Here is a 19,879-nt window from a genome sequence, read left to right on the forward strand (position 1 = left end):
ATCAGTTAACGATTAGAAGAGGTATGCTGAAAAGATGTACAAGGACACATACACTGGAATGAGGGTAAACACCACAAAAATTCTTGTTCAGGTCTCCACCTAAAGCACAAGTTCTTATTGGACATTTATTTATTGCCAAGGAAGTTAAATGTTTTTGCGTGTATTTTTTTCCCCACTTTCAAAGTATTTGCTTTTTAACTGCCTGAAGTGCTTTGGTAATTTTACTTAAACAAATATATTGGTCACTTCATCTTCCACTAAAACACAGTCATATGTGACAGTTAAGTACAGCAATTAATTAATATCAATAGCTCAACAGCTAAAAATATAAAGTCATTACCTCTATAAATTAAAAGCTACATAACTAATCACCTACAGCGATTTTTTTTTTCCTTCTGGAATAACCGTCTTGAATGAAGCAGACAAATATTCAAGTCTCAGGACCTGGAACCTTTAAATGTCAGGGAAGTCTGTGCTAATATATATTTCCAAGGGTTTCTTCCTTTACCTCTACAGATATTACTGACAGCAAAACACAAAACTTCTCTTGTCCATAGTGTGGAAGAGGCTACAGCATGCAGGACTGAACAGAGTAGGGATGCTGCACACTTCTGTGTGTACAGCTACAACAGCGCAGAGGTTAATCAAAAATATTCCCTGGAAAGTACAGAAAGAAGCAATTCAATAAAACAAGCAGCTTTTTCATGTAAATCTGGTACTGTCCTATACCCTTCCCTTAACCTCTACATTCACATGCACAGAGATGGGCTTACCATAGATTTGACAGGCTTGGCAAAAACTCTGTGTAAAAAGGTCAGTAAAGAAACACAACATATGGGGATAGCATGAGAAAGTAGAAGGGAAGGAATGTACGAAGCTGTGCACACAAAGGCAGTGCGTAATTCCAGGAGAAACTATCAGAAAACCCAACATGCAAAAGAAAAAAATCTGCTCCTGCCTCTTACCTTGCTGTCAAAAAGATCAGTCCATTTTGTTGTTTCCCAGAATGTCTCTGTCAAAGCTTCTGAGCAGCTGTCATGATCTTCATCTTTGCCTTCTGCATCACTGGAAGCAGCCCCTTCTTGGGCCTGCAGATGAAGCAGTTGGTCAGCCAGAGCACTTCCTTTTCGACAAAGCGCATCCACTAAAGTACTCTTCTGTTTTTCCATTTCACTAGAAAAAAACCAGTATGAACAATATTTAGAACTTTCTGCAGATGCCTCATGAAGAACAGAATCAATGCTGAGTTTACAATAGCTAGTATACACAAAACAAAAATAAGCGCAAATAATTTTTAAAGCAAAGATAGTTACTGTAACTTAAATAATTGTAAAAAATTACCTATAGACACTATGCATTAAAGAAACTCAGTCATTCTTGTAAAGTCTGAAATACCTTGGATGCCTTGAGGCAAGGGCAAGTCAGTAAGCCAGCATCTAGAAATACAGCTTTATAGTTCCTGGCATTATAAAGAGAGACAGTCAAATCCACCACTAACATAAGCAGATACAATTCCGCTGACTTCAAAGGAATTGCATCCATTTAAAGCACCATTGAATCTGGTGTTCCGTTTCAGATGTTAGATTCAACCACATGACCTAATGGGTCAACTTACCAAGAAATGTTTAGAATGAAGTTTATTATGTCATGGCTTTGCTTTTACACCAACAATTCTAAAATTACACACAAATCAGAATTCAGGATAGCAAGAATAGATGGACTAACTTTACAATTGAAATCTGGTATTTTATAGATCATCAACAAATATGGGTCTCCCATTTTAAGGGCCTTATCTTCATATCTGCTGCTCTGTTCACAACTCAAACAGCACCATGCTACAACCAACAAAATCCACCACATTCTCCAGAGTAGCATGTCACCTTCACAACAGTGTCCTCCTAGGTAGGGTAGATAGGCAGGCAGGCAGAGACAGGCAGGCAGGCAGAGACAGGCAGGCAGGCAGGCAGAGACAGGCAGGCAGAGACAGGCAGGCAGACAGGCAGGCAGGCAGAGACAGGCAGGCAGAGACAGGCAGGCAGAGACAGGCAGGCAGGCAGGCAGGGACAGGCAGGCAGAGACAGGCAGGCAGAGACAGGCAGGCAGAGACAGGCAGGCAGGCAGACAGGCAGGCAGGCAGACAGGCAGGCAGGCAGACAGGCAGGCAGGCAGAGACAGGCAGGCAGAGACAGGCAGGCAGAGACAGGCAGGCAGAGACAGGCAGGCAGGCAGGCAGACAGGCAGGCAGGCAGAGACAGGCAGGCAGAGACAGGCAGGCAGAGACAGGCAGGCAGAGACAGGCAGGCAGAGACAGGCAGGCAGGCAGAGACAGGCAGGCAGGCAGAGACAGGCAGGCAGGCAGAGACAGGCAGGCAGGCAGAGACAGGCAGGCAGAGACAGGCAGGCAGAGACAGGCAGGCAGAGACAGGCAGGCAGACAGGCAAGTAATTCAGAGGGACAATCTAAAACTAGAGAAAAGCAACAAGTCTCAAAAATACTCTGAAGCACAGGTATGCTCATCATGCTTATCACAAATGAAATCTTTTGCAAGCAGCTAGTTCTTTGACTGATGTAAATTTCTGAGAGGTTGCAAGGTATAAAGAAAAAGCTGTGTCACTCAAAACACACTCCTGATATTCTGGTGGTCCCTCTGATCTTAGATTGAGCTTGATACAAAAACTTAATACTCCATTTTCCTGATACATTTACATCCTGAAAGCACTCCCATTTAGTGTACTGAATAAATAAAAAATTGCAGGTTTCAGTCTTCCTGCATTCTGGAGATAAAAGAGCATAGTAATTGTATAGTCAAATTTGGAATTATTTGTGTCCCAAAATTCACACACGATATCAAAAAAAGGTATAGTCATTCAATTTCTTATATGTAGACACAAAGTACATAGATCACAGAAATAGGATGCAAGAAAATTATTTACTGGGTAGGTACTTTTTTATAGTAGTTGCATCAGGCCTGGGATCAGTCTTCATGGCAAAATATACAGCTAATCCTGTCTGATCAATATGAGAGATTACAGTATTGGCAGCTTCAACAATTTCATTAAGTCTTTTCATTCGTTCCTAAAAGAATAAAAAAAGATGTTCAGATCTATGAAATCACACAACTTCATTGGATAACACACTACATTAGGGTTAACTGCAAACCTATGTAGAAATAACATTTGATAATTAAACCCATCCTTTCTTCCATTTCCTCCAAATTTTGCTGAGAAAAACCTGGAAAGTCTGCAAGATTTCCTGCATGCATAGTCCGTTTCACTGAAAACAAGCAGTGAAATAGGAGGTTGGTATATGTAAAATTCAGTTTAGAGAAAGAAAAATCACCTTTCAGTACAAATCAATACTCTTAAATAATGGTAGCAGTTACTCAATTCAGAAATAAATATAAAATCAGAATCAAATGAAAATAAAAATATTCAAGCTAGTGGCATATGCACAAAGATCTTTATCTTCAAGATAAAAAACATCAGATGCAAACTTTTCTGTTCTCATTTTTGAGGACAATGAGAGATTCTGGATTTAGCTGTGTCATTTCAGAGGATTACTGTCCTCAGTTGTCTAAGCAATTCTGCTAGAAGAAATTATCACTCCAGTAGAGGAACAGACTAAGTATCAATAACCACCATACAGAATAATATTATTGTAGACTAAACGAGTAAGGAAACTTGCAATGCATTTAACTGAAGGAGGAGTAGCTGATAAGCAAACACAGTACAGTTAGGCATAGTTTCATTCTGCTGTGGGATTAAGCAAACCACCACCAATTAATGGAGGCAGCTGTCACTTTAATTAGGAATTTCTGCTTTATAGTACTGAGTACAGTCACTTCAAGTCCAATATAAAAGAAGAAAGATTCAGGTTTTAGACTACATGGATGTATTGAGAAATTAAGCTTGAGAAGTATTAAATAACCTTTTCAGAATCCAGCTGATGAAGTCTTGCAACATACAATGGAAGATGATTAGGAAAGGCTTCTTTCAACTCATGATATATGTCAGTGGTATCCAGCCTAGAAGAGAGGAGGATACATCATGAAAGTACAGATTCTGAGTATTCCTTTGAACTGCTTCAAGGCTGCTTCAAGCCTGTGTAGTAATGACAGCAACATACTTGGTCATCCATTGTATTTTTAGATCTCTTAAAGCTTCAGCAAATTCTTCTTTTACATCTTTTTCTTTTTCCTGTTCTTTTTCTTTCTCTTTGCTGCCATTTTTACTCTTTGATGGTGATGGTATCAGATGATAGTGAACAGTAAGGACATCCTGGAGGTGGGGAAAGAGATACATACTGAAAGGGGTGCAGCACAGCATACTTTTTTTTCTGATGCTGTATAAAAGCCAAATTATAGCCAGCAACTACTCTGAGCTACACAGTGAGTAAGAATTCTGACAGTAAAGGTATCAAGAATTCAGGAACTGCTTTAACTTTTTATTCTAAGCAATGCAAGGATGTAAATATTAATACAGCACATTAATGTAAGAAAAGAAAGCCTAAAATATTTACCAAGTCTGACATTTTTATACTCATATAATTTCAAATAGTATTAGTTAGGGAATAAGAAAGGTGGAGGGCTTATTTTGTTTGTTTCTAAAAAAACCAAAATAACTTGGTTTAAAGGCAAAGGAAAGGAAGGTAGTCAGAGATCCTATCCTACAAATCTGGCAATAAGCAAATGAATAAAGATGACCAAATTCTAAAAAAAAATACCACAGTAGGATAAACATTAAACATGCCACAGGACATACAGGTTTATTCCACCCAGGACAGTGTATCTTCCATGTGTCTACTGAATTAGCTGATGTATCCACACTCAACTTTTTTCCAGACCTTTTTGCTACAGAATTTCCACTTTCACCTGTAGCTATGCTCACATTAAGCATCACAACAGCAAGACTTTTTTTTGAACCTTACATGCTATCATACAAATATCACTCCATACAAATATCATCCACAGCTATTTAAAAGGAAAATCCTAACTTAGACCATGCTCTGAAGTCCATTTCCCAAGACAATTTACATGTAAGTCTGCAAATAACCTAGCATTAGATTTCAGTCATTGCTTCTAAAACACAACTGCTAGGTGAGGCTGGTTTGTTCTTTTTGAGTTTTATGTTTCAATCTTTAAAAAAGCTTCTCCCTAAACAATGAGAGCACATGTCCTGTTACTTTATATATATGATGTTTCTAAGAAGATAGTTTAAGTTTATATCCTCCAGATATCACTATTCTATTGTAACATTACTCTGCCGCAACATTGAGTTGCATGCTCAATCATTGTGACAATTTAGTTACTCTTTCCAATTGTTCCAAAATACATTTGTGGGAATGCTTCCCATAAAACAGGTCAGTGTTGCATAATAAAATGAAACGTTGTACACAAGACTGAGTTATTTAAGGTTACTTAAACAGCAGGTAAAAGGGTGACTATTAGAAACTGCTATGCCTAATCTTCCAATAATGGACTTCAACACTGTCCTTCTGAAACATTCAAGGACATTGATACAGAAAACTTTTATTTCAACTGACAGGTAAAACAGACCAGCAGCTTGGTGTGGGTTACTGAACACAGTACTGGTAAAAGTCACATTAATATTCCCTTAAAACAATTTTTCCAGCTACTCAACACATAATCATAGAACCACAATATTGACACTTAAATACTGGTTTAGGTAACTAATCTACATTAAAGGAATTCCTTCACAGGAATAATATAAAGAGAAGAAGAATATAATTAGAGGATAATAATATAATAACACGAACATAAAGAACAATTCCTTCACAGGAATTATCCTGTACATGTGCATTTCAAGTATGAAGTGCATGACTGGTCAGTACAGTGAAGTAAGACTGTAGCAAAACCCAGGCCAGAGCACAACAAGAGAGGTCATGGAAGTACGCACATGCAGCAAGGTACAGAGGTCAGAAACAGGTGCAGGGCTCACTGAGGTAATTAGAACAGTAGAAAGTAATAATGTAGCAACACGGTCCACTAAAATAAACCAAACATTTTATGATACCTAACAAGTTCAGCACAAAATTCTGAATCAGGAATTTACCATGTTTTCTAAAAGATGTCCTCTATCGAGACTAGTATTTTCCCACGAAAGAACCAGCCATTCTAAGAAATATTCTTGCAAGAGTTTAGGATTTCCTTCTTCAAAGTTCCTTTATAATCTTACTTGGCAGCTATTTTTGGAGTTATATATCTAAACAATCCCTGCATTCCCAAGCCCTGTCTGTATGAGAAGACTCCACTCTAGTTTAAGTTTCAAACCAAGCACAACTGTATTAACAAAAACCCACTTATGTGGATGAAGGCTTTCATTTAGAGAAACTAATTCTATGTGGCTAAACTATCAACAGTAGAATGTCATCTGCCCATTCCCTCAGCTAGGTACTTTTGGTCTCATGAGATTCTGCAAGCATTACAAGCTACAACCACTGAAAGGAAAACAATGAGCTTCAGACACAGGCACCCTCCTATCAGAAGAGCTTACAGAATAAAAGGCACACTCTTCAATACAGACTTCAAGCTTATTACATGGAATAAATGGAAATTTAGGTGCTTATCATATTTAACTAAACTATAACAGATGGACTGAAAGCTTCTTTCTCTATTCTATCTGCAAACACTAGGATCAGTTATAAAACTTGGCAACCCCCAGATACCAGAACTCAGAAGGGCACTGTCACTGCCATTACAGAATCATTCATCATTACAGACCAAGGAGAAGAAAGGCAGATCTTCCCAATTCAGCACTTCAGTTTGTTTTCCTATTCAAACTTCCCTCTGAACAGAATTTCTAGAGTAGTGTACTGGATTTGATTTTACAAATATCTATGAAAAGATACACAACTATGGGCAAAGACAGCAAGTCAGTATATTATCCATTGAAAAAAATACTTTGAAGAAACTTTCAAATTAATAAGAAAGATGCTTTTTGTTTATCCTCTAAAAATTTGTGCAGTATTAAAAACTATGGAAGCATATGGGATATGCACTTTGGTCAGTGTACTCTGTGCACTTTGATAAGCCTCACTGAGTTTATTTTAAGTAGAACTACAATCTGCATACATAAACAAGCACAGTCCCCTCAAAACAGTCACTCTCAAAAAAGCTTAGTTAACTGCTAATTTTGCTTAAAGATTTCAATTTCGATTTTTGTCTGGTGATTCAGTATCTAGTACTTTATGTGGAAAACACATACAACATACTGGTTTTTGTACTTCAAAACTTTCAGAGCAAAACTAACCACAGGAAAAAAGCTCCTTCAAGGAACACATCCCACGTCACGTTTTCCATTTAATATGCATCTGCAAATTAATGCACATCTACAACACATACAGTTGAATGAACATACGGAATTTGAATCTGCTTTCAGACACATACAATTTGTGCAGTGTTGCTTATTTTTATGTTAATACTCTGACTTAATGGAAAAATAAGATTCTTGAAGTCACCAGACAGGCTTACACAAAATTTTATTAGACACATACTTCATCCTATTTTTGAAGGCCACATGATGAAACTGGGATAGTGTCTTAATGCCCAGAGAAGTCACCCTTTTGACTTCACAATGGTATTTATTAGTCTTCCACTAGTACTTATTGGTACCTGCATAAAGCATTTCTTGCTTTAAATTGGAGGAAAGAACAATAGAATACGGAGAAAGATGTAGAAATTTTCTACTCCTTGGCTAGTTGTTACATACTGCTGTTCAAAAGCTGCATTATGTAAAACAACAAAAGAATCATTCTTGCAGACCAGAAAAAGCCAAAGACTTGGTTTTCATTCTAACTATATTCTGGACTAAACTGAAGACAAGGGGGAAAAGTAATCAGATTGTAACTGCTGAACAAACAGTAATGGTGAAAACACTGTCACCTGCTTATTATGTGGAGAGAATCTCTTGACATTTTTGTCCAGTTATGAAAGAACTGTCTTTGGAAAATTAGAGTACTATTTCCTGGCATAACCACAAACTGCTTTTCTGCAAAACAGAGAAATTGTTGAATTATGGGCTGAGTAAACAGTCAGGTAGATTGCTGAAAGGCTGGGCCCAGAGGGTGGTGATCAGTGGCACACAGCTAGAGGACAGTAACTAGTTGTGCACCCTAGGGTCAATTATGGATTGAATCCTGTTCAACATTTTCATTAATGGCCTGGCTGATGGAGCAGAGGGCACCCTCGGTGTGTTTGCTGTGACATCAAACTGGGAAAAGTGCCTGAAACACCAGAGGGTCATGCTGCCATCCAGAGGGACCTCGACAGGCTGCAGAAACCGGCTCGCAGGAGCCTCATGAAGTTCAATAAGGAAAACTGCAAGAACTGTAATGGAATAAATCCAAGCACAGAACATGCTGGGGGCCACCCAGCTGGAAAGGAGCTTGGCAGGAAAGGAGTTGGGTGTCCTGATGGACACCAGGTTGAACATAAGCCAGGAGTGTGCCCTTGTGGTAAAGAGTGCTAATGGTATCCCAGCTTGCATTACACAGCAGGCTGAGGGATGTGATCGTTTTCCTTTACTCTGCAATAGCAAGGCCTCACCTCAGGTGCTGTGTTCAGTCTTAGGCTCTGCAGTAAAAGAGACACGTGGATCTATTGGAGTGAGCCCAGTGAAGGTGCATGAAGATGACAGACTGGATCTCTATGAAGAAAAGCTGAGAAATCTGTGACTGTTCAGCCTAGATAAAGCATTTAGGGATTGAACTCTTCTATCTGTGTAAATACCTGTAGGGAAGGAGTAAAGAGAAATCCAGACTGTCTTCACTGGTGCACAGTGACAAGATCAGAGACAATGACCACAAACAGAAACACAGGAGGTTCCCTCTGGACATCAGGAAACTTTTTCACAGTGGGGGTGACTGTGCACTGGGCACAGGTTGCCCAGAGAGGTTGTGTAGTCTCTGCCTTTGAAGATACTCAAAAGCTGTTTGGGCATGGTCTTGGGAAACCAGCTCTAAGAGACACTGCTCAGTCAGGGGGGTTAGACCAGAAGACCTTCAGAGGCCACTTACAGCCTCAACTATTCTGTGAAAATAAAAGTCCTTTCAAATAACCAGAAATACCTACTCTAGATCTGTCACAGCTTGCACCTATGCGCATGACACTAACAAGTTCCATCCCTCCTCAGCTTCAAAAAACAAATCAGAAAACCCCAACCAACCAAATCCCTCCATAGATTAATCATTGGTATCAAAACAAAAATCCCCACACATAAAATAAAAATGGCCCTTGTAAATTAACACTCCTAATCTTACAGGAGAGCATGGACTTGTCTGTGAAAAATATGAAAAGTCTATACATGCTTTTTAGACTGACTGGGTCACAAAAAAAAATAAAAACAAGTTTTCTGCACTAGAAAACATCTTACCTGCATGTAAATTTAGGACAGGGCAGGGTAAATATTCAAAACTTGCAAACTAGAAAGGCCTCGAAGTTGTATTCTCAGAAAAACGCGTTAATTAATGGAGCTCTTACAGAACAATGCTCTGAAATACACTGTGTTTTATTTATTTGCTGCTAGTATGCTGATGAGTAAGAGATGGAAGCAACAAGAAGAATGGTTTTTATTTTGGCTTTGGGTGGGTATATTGCTCAGATCTGAACACAAATCTCTGTTCTAAAAACAAAAGAAAAAACCTAACAACATACAACCTCTAATCTGTTTAATACGCTTTGTTATGCAAAATTAATTATGAGTAGAGTTTAACTCCCTTGTTAGAGATTCACTTAGTGTAGATTTTATACCATATTCATTAGGAAGCTGTGCATTCAAAAGGGATTTTAAATCATCTTTCTAAAACTGATCTGCATGATTTTCAGATATGAAAATAAAATTCAGCAACAAGCACTAAAATCTTTCTTGTAAAGTATAATCACATTCCCACACAATTATTACACCAAGAACAGAGTAAGTCAGCAGTCTCAGTTACCAGTTCGCTGTTGACAAAATAGCAGAATGTGGCAACAAACATGGCTCTCAGGTCTTATTTTTAACAAGAATGCTGACTAATCTGCATGTCACTCCACAACAAAATATTTTGAAATCAACTGAAACTAAATACCCTTACAACTTAAGAACAAAACAAGAAAAAACCCAGTAACTTTATATAGGTAGTCTATCAAAATATTTCTTGCGGTTTTCCTAATAAACTGTTTCACACTCTGCTGGCATACTATTGTAACACCCAATGTATAAATAAGAGAAAGTACAAATTAAACACTGCTGTATTGAAAATCACTCACCCCTTATCTATGTTATATGTGCTCCAAAATTCATTCTGCAAATTCTACTACCTGCTATATGATTATATAAACTCCAGCCTGTACCAAATTACAATCCATTTGAATAGAAATGTGAATTGAGACTTTTTCACCAAGTCCATCCCACTTAAGGAAAAAACTGCTTCCTACAGCATGATTTTATGACTGTAAGGAAGCCAACTCTCAATTCAGTAGATTGGGTATACAATTAGATACTAATTTCTTCAATTCTATATCAAAGTGTTAGGTTCATACTTAGTTCTCAGGCTGCAGACAATAAAATAGGCAGAAACAGTTGCCCCAGAAAATCTTGACCACAAATACTAAATATTCCTGAGTATTTAATAACAAGAAAAATTACAGACCACTAATTACCACATGCATTTTTTAGAGCACTTATTGCAGAAGTATACACATGCTCACGTGCCTCTCAGCTACAGCACTGTTTTGTCATTCTACCAGTAAACATACTTAAGGTGCTCAAGGAAGTAACTCAGGTCTAAGTAGATAGTTGAAGGAAACAAATTAAAAACCAAGACTGGCAGACAAATTCGTTAAGTCATATGCAAAAAGACTTAAGCATATCTTTTTCAAAAACTAACATTCAGTACCTTTTTAAATTTTCCTTGTCGTTTTGCTGCAGACTGCCCCTGGGAGTTAGAATAACATACTGTAAGAAAACATGCACACACCACACAGGATGGAGACACCTTCTCTGTACAATTAGTTATACTTTCAACCTACAGATTTCCAACTTTTAGAGAGTCACATCTATGCTCAAACACGCTCTTAAAGCATGCTCTTTCAAGTTTTCAAAATCAATAAAACAATGCATCATTGTGTATACAGTCCAATACTCCTGCAAGATAAGCAAGTGTTGTTAATCACTTAGCTTTAATTAATAAATTACAGAAATTCAGCCTCAGAACTTTAGCTTTTAGATTGTTGACTGTTTAGTGGCATTGTTCTATTTCATAATAAATATACAGAAATCAGATACGTGTTCCCTTACCTTGCATCCACCCGCTGACTTAATGAACAACTTTGCTGCCTAGTCCTCCTTTTTTGTCTCCTGGGACATACTGAGATTCACTAAAGGCAGCAGAAAGTATCTGATGCTATTTGATACCATCCTTTTTCCAGTGAAATGTGACCATAACAGTAATGTCTAAGACTATGACATTAGAAATGCCTCTACCAGAATTTCTCTCCATCACATGAAGTTTGACAGGCAGCATCTACTTATCTCCTACTTTCTTATCCCAGAAACTGCTATACATATCCACTTAGTCTGGTTTTAAGATAGAACGGACAAGAATTGCAACCAATAGTTCAAGGAAGGGCAAATTCTGGTTAGGGAAACTATACTACACTAGTGTAATGGATTTATCATGGACTTCATAAAAGCACACTTACAACCTTGCAGGAATCACAACTATTAAACTAGGTTTTTAGAGTTCCTATTTACTGAGTTTTTCCTCATTGATACATAAATTCTCCTGACAGACAATTTCTCACCTGCAGTTACGTGCAATCTGCCCTCAAAGTACTCACTACAACCACATCAGATTGAATGAACTAAACTTTTATGCTCAATGAGATCTAAAGGTATATGCCCACCCACTCACAGAAACCTATTCTGTATGAAAATATACTTGAGTTTTCTCTATGTTATTCAGCCACACCTAGTGATATATGGACATAGATAAACTACCTCTAGGTACTAACAATCACCAGGATTGACTAAAATTTAATCTCAGGTTTGCCATCTGTTTAAAAATAGCTAAGGGAATCTTCTAAACACTATAGCAACAGATACACAGAAAAGTGTCACGGTTACTACAATCACTGTTGTACTAGAAAGTCGTACAAGTTAAAAATCCTTTTTCACAGGATGCTGCATTATGAGCAGAAAGACCCTACAGCTGTTTTTCTAGCATCACACACAAAGATCCTATCTCTTTCTGTTGGAGTATACAGTCATACCAGTGGTTGACAACATCAGTGTGTAGCAGGTAAGAGTATCTATTTATGTATTTCAGTCATCAAAATTCCTATTACTTGGTAACAGTAAAAAGTAGGTGTTTAGAAAGCACATATTTTTGCTGAAAATTGTATACATGCAAGGAAGAATATAACTGTTTATTACAGAACCAACATGCACAAAACATTACACTATATATGCATGTATTTTTCATTTAAAAATTATATTAAGATAGGCAGTTACAAAAATCAATTTTAAAGGTTCCACACCAACAAAAAAGCAGTTGCTTCTAGAAATAAAAGTTTTCAGACTGAAAGAAGTGCAAGACGAAATTTAGAAAATGCAATTAAATTTAAAATTAGAAGATGAAAATAAAAATCAAACTACTTAGAAATTATGCTGACTTTATAATGAAACAATTGCTTCTAAAATACATTATGTATTACCAAATCTAATGTTCTTTAAAGTAATAAACCCATACAATACAGCACCTCCTGGCATGCCATTCACTTGCTACAAAAGAAAAAGAAACTGTCCTTCATGTCATATACTCACAGCTTTCTTTCCAAGTTCTGTTTTAGACAGTGTAAGACTTCCTGCAAGATAACATCCTGGTCCTGCTCCTTTAGGTATTCTGGTCAAAGAAAGTAAGTTCAGTGTTAAAACCATTAAGATTCCAAATTCATTACGATTCCAATGAAACTAGAATAAAGAAGCCAAAAAGTGGAAAAGCAACACAAGGAATTACCAAGTCTGAACAGGCAGACACTATCCAAGTATCATTATAGTTAGGTGCAGAGGCAGCTGGTTAGATGTAGATGGGAAAAACAGGACTTCAGTAACTTACTTGTCATCAGGCAGAGACGTAACAAAGAATGGCTGACTGTGTTTTGGTGGTAATGTCAAACTGTTAGATTTCTTCTTCCCTAAGAGAGCAAGGCTATGGTTTTCATAAATATCTAAGCTCAAGGTACTAGACAACCTGTGAGAAACAATAAATGGAAGGTCTTTGATGCGATCCAGCTCACTGTTCTGCTCGTGACGAATTTGTAACCGAATAGTGTAATCTCCTTTTTCCAGTTTCACAGAATACTGAAAGAAAGAAGTTCTCATAAATGTCAAAATTAAATATTTCACTATTCACAAAAAATAACAAACACCAGAAATAAGATTGTCATGTTTTTCTTGAACCATATAGCTCTAGCCATTTAAAATATACTACATTGCTTGGGTTTTGAATCTCCTGAAAACAAAGCACTTTCAAGATATAATAGCAGACTGACTGAAAAAAAAAAAGTTTTCAGACCACAAAACAGGCACAAATCTGACCTCCTGTTAAGCTTTAAGTTCAAAACCTCTGCAGGTTTGCCTTGATACACTTTCAATTTACTATGTTCGGGAGCTTTGTGATTGAGATCACAGAACATCTACTGTCTCAAATACTCTACCAATTTTCACGCTGAAGGATTCAGTACTTCCGTAAGATCTATGGCTGAAGTTTAAAGAGCTGACAGACTCTTTGCCCTGAGCTTGTTACTCAGTTAGGAATATGCAGATAAAATAATCTCCATTTATAAAAAAAATAAACAAACCCAAAACAAAACCAAGAATCCTCCTCGTAGCCCTCCCGCCCTGCCCCGAATCACCAAGAAAAAAACCTTCAAACCCTCAAATTCTTAGTTATGAAAACATTCTTTTATTTCTATCTAAAAGGGCAACAATGTGGATGTTTGGAGCAGTAATGTGATAAGTTTCCTTTCTGCTGCTGCTGCAATAATACAAAAGGCAACTCCAAGTTGAAAGGAACAGTAATTCAGAACTACCCTGCTTTCAGAATCTTCCTCTTCCTCTTGGTATTTCTTCCTGAATTAAATAATTTTAAGTAGCTTTAGAATTGTCCCATGGTGCACAATACCAGAGAGTTACAGCATGGTGGTCCACCAGGTGTAAGTAACAAAATACTTTTTCTAGATTTCCAGATGTTAAAGCATCATTAAAATGCAGGTCACAGAATCACAGACTATTCTGAGTAGGAAGGGACCCACAAGGATCATCGAGTCCAACTCTTAAGTCAATGGCCCATAGAGGGGACTGAACCCATGACCTTGGCATTATTACAACCAAGTTTTAACCAACTGAGCTAATCTCAGGGTCAAGGAATAGAAGTTTAAATAATGCAATTTCTAGAAGCAATTTATAAACTTTAAATCATGTCTTTTGAAACTATCTTTTGTACACCTCCAGGATGATCAATCTATCAAAATAAACATTACATTGATTAAGTTCAACTGTGATTTTAGATTGGTAAAAAAGTTTGAAAACAAAGTCTGGAAAATGTGTATGTTTACTTTTTTTTAATTTTTGTTTACTTTTTTTTAATTCCACCCTACTTCCTTCATGATCCAGACACACAGTTAACAGCAAAAAGAGATTCCCACAGAGGGTACAGTATTTACAAGCGTCCTACAAAAAATTCCCTTTGAAAGATGGCAACAGGAAGCAAACCAAGCTGAAGCATTAAATATTTGCTTGCAGATGTCAACAGCACAGAAGACAACAGCCTTCATGGCTACAGAAGCCTCTGATCTATCAGCAGACAAGTCAAACTACAGAAAGAAAATGGATTCTTTCCATCTTGCACAGAAAAGTTTAAAGGATTGTCTTTGTTAAAAAAAAACAAACCTAAAGATAAGATTTTGAATTCACTTCTATAGAAGCACAGTCAAAATGACAAGTTAAACAGCTTTTCCTCCTTCTCCTTCCTTAAAAGCAGGGGGGGAAGGCAGAAATCGTTCTGTTTCATGGACAAAAAACCTGTCATTTTTTTAATACAAACACATCACTATTGAATCTGTCTTTTTGTGAATGTCTAAGAAGATTATACCTATGCATCAGGCAGGGCTGGAAGGTATAAAAGAATGAAATTTTTCATAGTCTGCAGCAAACAGAAGGTAAAATAAATACATTACTCTGTACCTGGTGTGGATAGGCATCTCCTGAACCCATTTGTCTTTTGTTCTGGTCAAAAATAATCCACAGTTGACTATCAAATTCAGATTCGTACAACAATTCACAAAGAAGTGGACAGCTTGGAGTAACTTCTCCACTCTTTGGCTATTAAAAGAAAGGTCAAGGCATTTAACATAGTCCAGAATAAAACAAGTACAATCCTTACACGTATGTTCAAAAAGATAACTGAACTGTAGCTCATTTCAAGCAACAGCGGCTCTAAGTTGACCAAATCAGAATTTTGATGTAGAGTGTGATCTAGAGTGTGAAACTAGACCTCCTTTCTGACAAAAAGCTAGTTAAAATTGACATCTGGTTTTAGAAAACATGCTGTACTTATTGATGACTTTTAAAAATACAATTACTATAACTCTTACCTGATGGAAGTTATATGTCAAAATCATCTCGTACAGTTGACGATTGTTTGGTAAAATATCTCTGGAACCCAAAGGTTTTATTTTTGCACTGACTGGTCTGCAGTTAAACAACAAAAAACAACATATTTTCTATCAAAATCTGTGTTGTTCAAGTAGAAGCATATTTGGAAGTACATTGAATTCAGCACGTGCAGTAAGTATCAAGGGAGCATCAATTTCTCAGTTAAAATTAATGTCAGTTCAAAAACAAGGTTTAGTGACATTACAGACACAGTCAAAAAAAAAGACGCCAATGTAGCAAGCTTGTCTAAATGCTCAAAATTAAAAGCCATTAAAAAACATAAAAAAAGGAAAACCAGACTTCAGGTTTAGGAAACAAAAACTAAATCAGGTTACACTTCTAGTATTCATGCTGAAATCAGCACTTGTATTAGCAATTAAAAGATTAACGGCACAGCAATTAGAAAACAGAACAAATAGTTGATAATTCCTTGCTATAGAAGGTAGTATCTTAAGAGAATCTTTAAGAGGCCTTACAGAAATTTGAATAGTAATACAGAAGAATGTACACTACAGAGTGTATTTTAATTCAAATACAGTCGGGAAAAGCTATTGTTCAGGGCAGGACAAGCATTTTAGACATTAAGCATCAAAGAATATAAACTAAATAATAATGATATAGGAAAATTTGAGCTTTGGAAATAAAGAGTAACAGAATCAGGGTGGCCTGGCATCATTTAACTTTACATTTAATTCATTCGATCTGACAACCTTTAACTATATGATCAGAATTTTTCTCAAAGATTCTGCCAGCTCTTTCACTGGCAAGAGCACAGACTGGTCACCCTAAGTAAGATATGTGTGCTGTGTCAGACCACATGTCCATTTAAACCAGGTTTCCTCATCTGGCAGACACTAGATAGACTGCTGACAGAAGACTTAAGAACCAAGTAATACCACACATGATACGTCTCCCTAACGTTCACTCTGCCTCCAAGTATTTGAAACAAGAGACAGAATGAAAAGTCATTCAGTATTTTTTTTAATATGACTCAATAGTTCATTCAAGAGATACTATTCATGCCTAAATTTAAATACACAAGTATTTCTTTGTAGTTCATTTACTAGCAGATGAGTGCCTTAAAAATTACAAGGAGCCGCTAAAAGCATTTGTTTTTCAAACCAAGAAAGTGGCAAAGCTCTATTAGGGGACTGTTTTATTTCCTCACTTGAGGCATATCAAAACGATTATTTCTGAATCTAACACTAAACAGTAAACTCCTAATTACCTCAATTCCAGTTACAAGTACCCAAAAACCCCAGACAGAGCCCCAAGGTCTCCACTGACAGGTCCAAATAAAGGAAAACACTGAATTACGGAGCACTGTGAAGTTGTCTGTCCCACATCTTAAAAGTAGCACTTAAACCACACAGCATTTCTTTGACCTTCTGAAGTGACCAACTTTAATAATTTCTGCACTGTTTAGGAATTTTCTGACATAGCTTTTCCTCCAAATCAGCATGAGTTAAACTGACAACAAGACAAAAGTAGCTTTACACAAAAAACTTCTGCACTAGATCCTTACTTCTAATGAAGTAATAGAGAAGACAGTCTTCCCAGGTCAAAATTAGGCAGGATCTGAAGCAGTTGCTTAAACAAAACACAAAACCAAACTCAAGCCAACAAACAGTAACACCAAATAACTCTGGATTTATTTTTTTTTTTAGATATTAAAGTGCCTTTTACCTCTTAAGTGCCTCCTTCAGAAGCAATGAAATATTTTTGTAATTTTTTTTTAATTAGCTCAAGGAAACAAATTTGCACAGAAAAATGTCACTGTAAAGCAACCAAAACAGAGTGCTGAAAAATTAACTTATGCTTCCAAAGTTACTTTGAATTTGACATGAGTATTGTTGCAATCCTGAATTTCACTGCTAACGTGTTCCTGTTTTAACCCTATATACAAATAGTTTTCCCACTCTCCCAAAACAGTTCCCCAGAAACTCTACCTGAGTGTTTGAACCCAGCTCTTCAGATTTATGCATGGAGCAATATCTTCATATTTCAACAGGGACTGAACATCAAATCGTACGATGCCTTCTGAAGCATGCTAAAAAAGAGCATATAACAATTATGCTTATATGCACCTATAATATCAGATGTGGACCACCTGTTATATCCCTCAAAATACAGCATAAGCTGTAATTACTTACAATTTAACAATACTGCGTGATTTTGAAAGTATCACAAGTGCATTTCTATTTTATACCAGCAGATATACTGGGACTTGCAAAACTTCATCAAGTGGAGCTGAAGTTTTATTTATATACTTTTTCCCTTCATAATTTAAATACTTTGCACAGAACTGACAAGTCAGACTTTGAGCAGGATTGGATTTTGTTTGAGCACTTGAAATATTTTACTTTCAATATGTAATTCAATATATGCAAGTATTATTCATCTAAAATATTAAAGCAAGTATTTTATAGTGCTTCTTAGAATTATTATTACAGAATAGATTAACTCTCCAAAAGAGAAACAATACTACATAGACACAGACTTAGTGATGCGCAAAATCATTCAAGAACTTTCCTTTTAGCAGTATCTCATGACAAAGATACAGGCATATAAGCACTATGAAAATTGCTTTTATGAAGATGGAAGGGCAAAACTGTTCATATTCTCTTATTTTTTAATTCTCCATTATTCATTTGATGTAATCCTGCTGGGCTGGGAGCAGTTGCTGTGCACACCACCACCAGCTCCTTCTTTCACTTTTGTAGGCTGCTACCTTAGCACACTGCACCCCCTGCTTTCCCCCCAGTTTATTCAGCTCTTAGAGCCTGACTACATCCAAATTCATCCACAGGACAGCTATAATTTGCTCTTGCCTCTGGCTGAAAAAAGGGCAGGAGCCAGGATAAATTAGCATGGTGCTGCTTTGAGTAGGTATTGCCATATCACCTTCCACAGAGCTCTCTTGAGGGAGGCAGTGTCAAGCCAAGCCAGACTGCATAGGACAACAAAGAACACAGGACCAAGATAGAGTAGTGTAGATGTAGCAATACTAACATTTTAAGCACCTTTTTCAATCGAGCCTTACAGAGTATCACATAACCTTAGGAATCATAACACTGACCCATTCACTGTTCCTTCATTGGCCCCAACTGCCCTAAGTGATGACTCTCAAGCCAATCAGCAGATCTCAATAAAACATTGAATAAAACATTGTCTTTTAAGCAGTAGTACTCTAAATATTCAAGTTCAGAAATTTGTGGGGCCAGAAAACTTTATTTACACAAACAACTGCTAGTGTAAGTGTACTTACAACTTCAGCCTTTGGATATTTTTTCTATTGGTGTTGAGTTCAGGGCTTTTTGTTTGTTTTTTTTCCTTTCTTTTCCCACTACTGACTTATAATGCAAAAGCAAAATAAAAATCAAATAATGGTAACGGGCATTTCTGTGGGACTGAACTCTGTTTTAGCAATTTTTAGGAGAGAAAAAAAACATCTCATATCTAAAGATACTTTTTCTAAATACAGGCAAGAAGGAAGAAAGCTTTTTTCCTGAGATACCATAGGATTTTGGGATAATTCAAAATAAACACTCTGGAAAACTTACCATGCTTAGCTGAGGAGCAGCACAAAGTACACCATGGAAAGAAATCGTGTAATTAATGCTAACATCACTAAGGCTTGCCCACCACCGAGCAACACAAAATTCAATGGTTTTTCCAGCCTGGGTAACAAAAGCAGAGAGTTAGACTCAAGCTCCCATCTTCCTCTTCTATTGACTCCAACCTCCCTCATCCCAAGCCAACAAAAACATCAGAGTACAGCTCAAAATATACCTCTTATCTCCAGTTTACTCCTATTGTATAGATTTTTACAGTACCAAGTAAGACATAATACTTGGTTCAGAAAACACAAGACAGCTTCAACAGAACAGGATGACTGATGAATGCATCAGAACAAAGAGTGCTGGGATATACCCTACACAGAAAGTACAGCTTTTGAAGGTTACGTCTTCCCTTCTCATCCTTCAAACCAGGCAGACAAATTAGTTCATAGATGAGTTTAATATGTGTGCCCTAGAAAACATGTATCAGAAAAAGAGATTCCACTCTCTTCCTAAATAAGATGACATGGAGCTTGAAAGGTTTGGGTTTGGTTTTGTTTTTGTCTAGTTGGTGGGGGTTTGTTTGTTTTGCTTTTTAAATGTTAA

At 37.0% G+C, this 19,879-nt stretch overlaps 1 protein-coding gene across 2 annotated transcripts in view; it reads right to left on the reverse strand.

Annotated features, from left to right (window-relative positions):
• The window catches only part of TPP2 (tripeptidyl peptidase 2), a 55,983-nt gene that overhangs the window by 9,377 nt on the left and 26,727 nt on the right, over window positions 1-19,879 (reverse strand). Inside the window, exons 18-28 of one of the 2 annotated variants that reach the window (XM_071548736.1) lie at window positions 19,277-19,393; window positions 17,663-17,763; window positions 15,653-15,749; window positions 15,243-15,380; window positions 13,114-13,358; window positions 12,822-12,900; window positions 10,894-10,932; window positions 4,126-4,277; window positions 3,928-4,024; window positions 2,945-3,075; window positions 966-1,173 (exon numbers count right to left, since the gene is read on the reverse strand). In XM_071548736.1, the coding sequence (XP_071404837.1) occupies window positions 966-1,173; window positions 2,945-3,075; window positions 3,928-4,024; window positions 4,126-4,277; window positions 10,894-10,932; window positions 12,822-12,900; window positions 13,114-13,358; window positions 15,243-15,380; window positions 15,653-15,749; window positions 17,663-17,763; window positions 19,277-19,393 (1,404 nt within the window). The remainder of the gene's footprint in view (window positions 1-965; window positions 1,174-2,944; window positions 3,076-3,927; window positions 4,025-4,125; window positions 4,278-10,893; window positions 10,933-12,821; window positions 12,901-13,113; window positions 13,359-15,242; window positions 15,381-15,652; window positions 15,750-17,662; window positions 17,764-19,276; window positions 19,394-19,879) is intronic. The other variant, XM_071548745.1, reaches the window with a different exon arrangement.

This window comes from Pithys albifrons, chromosome 1 (genome assembly GCF_047495875.1).
Source record: "Pithys albifrons albifrons isolate INPA30051 chromosome 1, PitAlb_v1, whole genome shotgun sequence".
NCBI classification, from domain to species: Eukaryota; Metazoa; Chordata; class Aves; order Passeriformes; family Thamnophilidae; genus Pithys; species Pithys albifrons.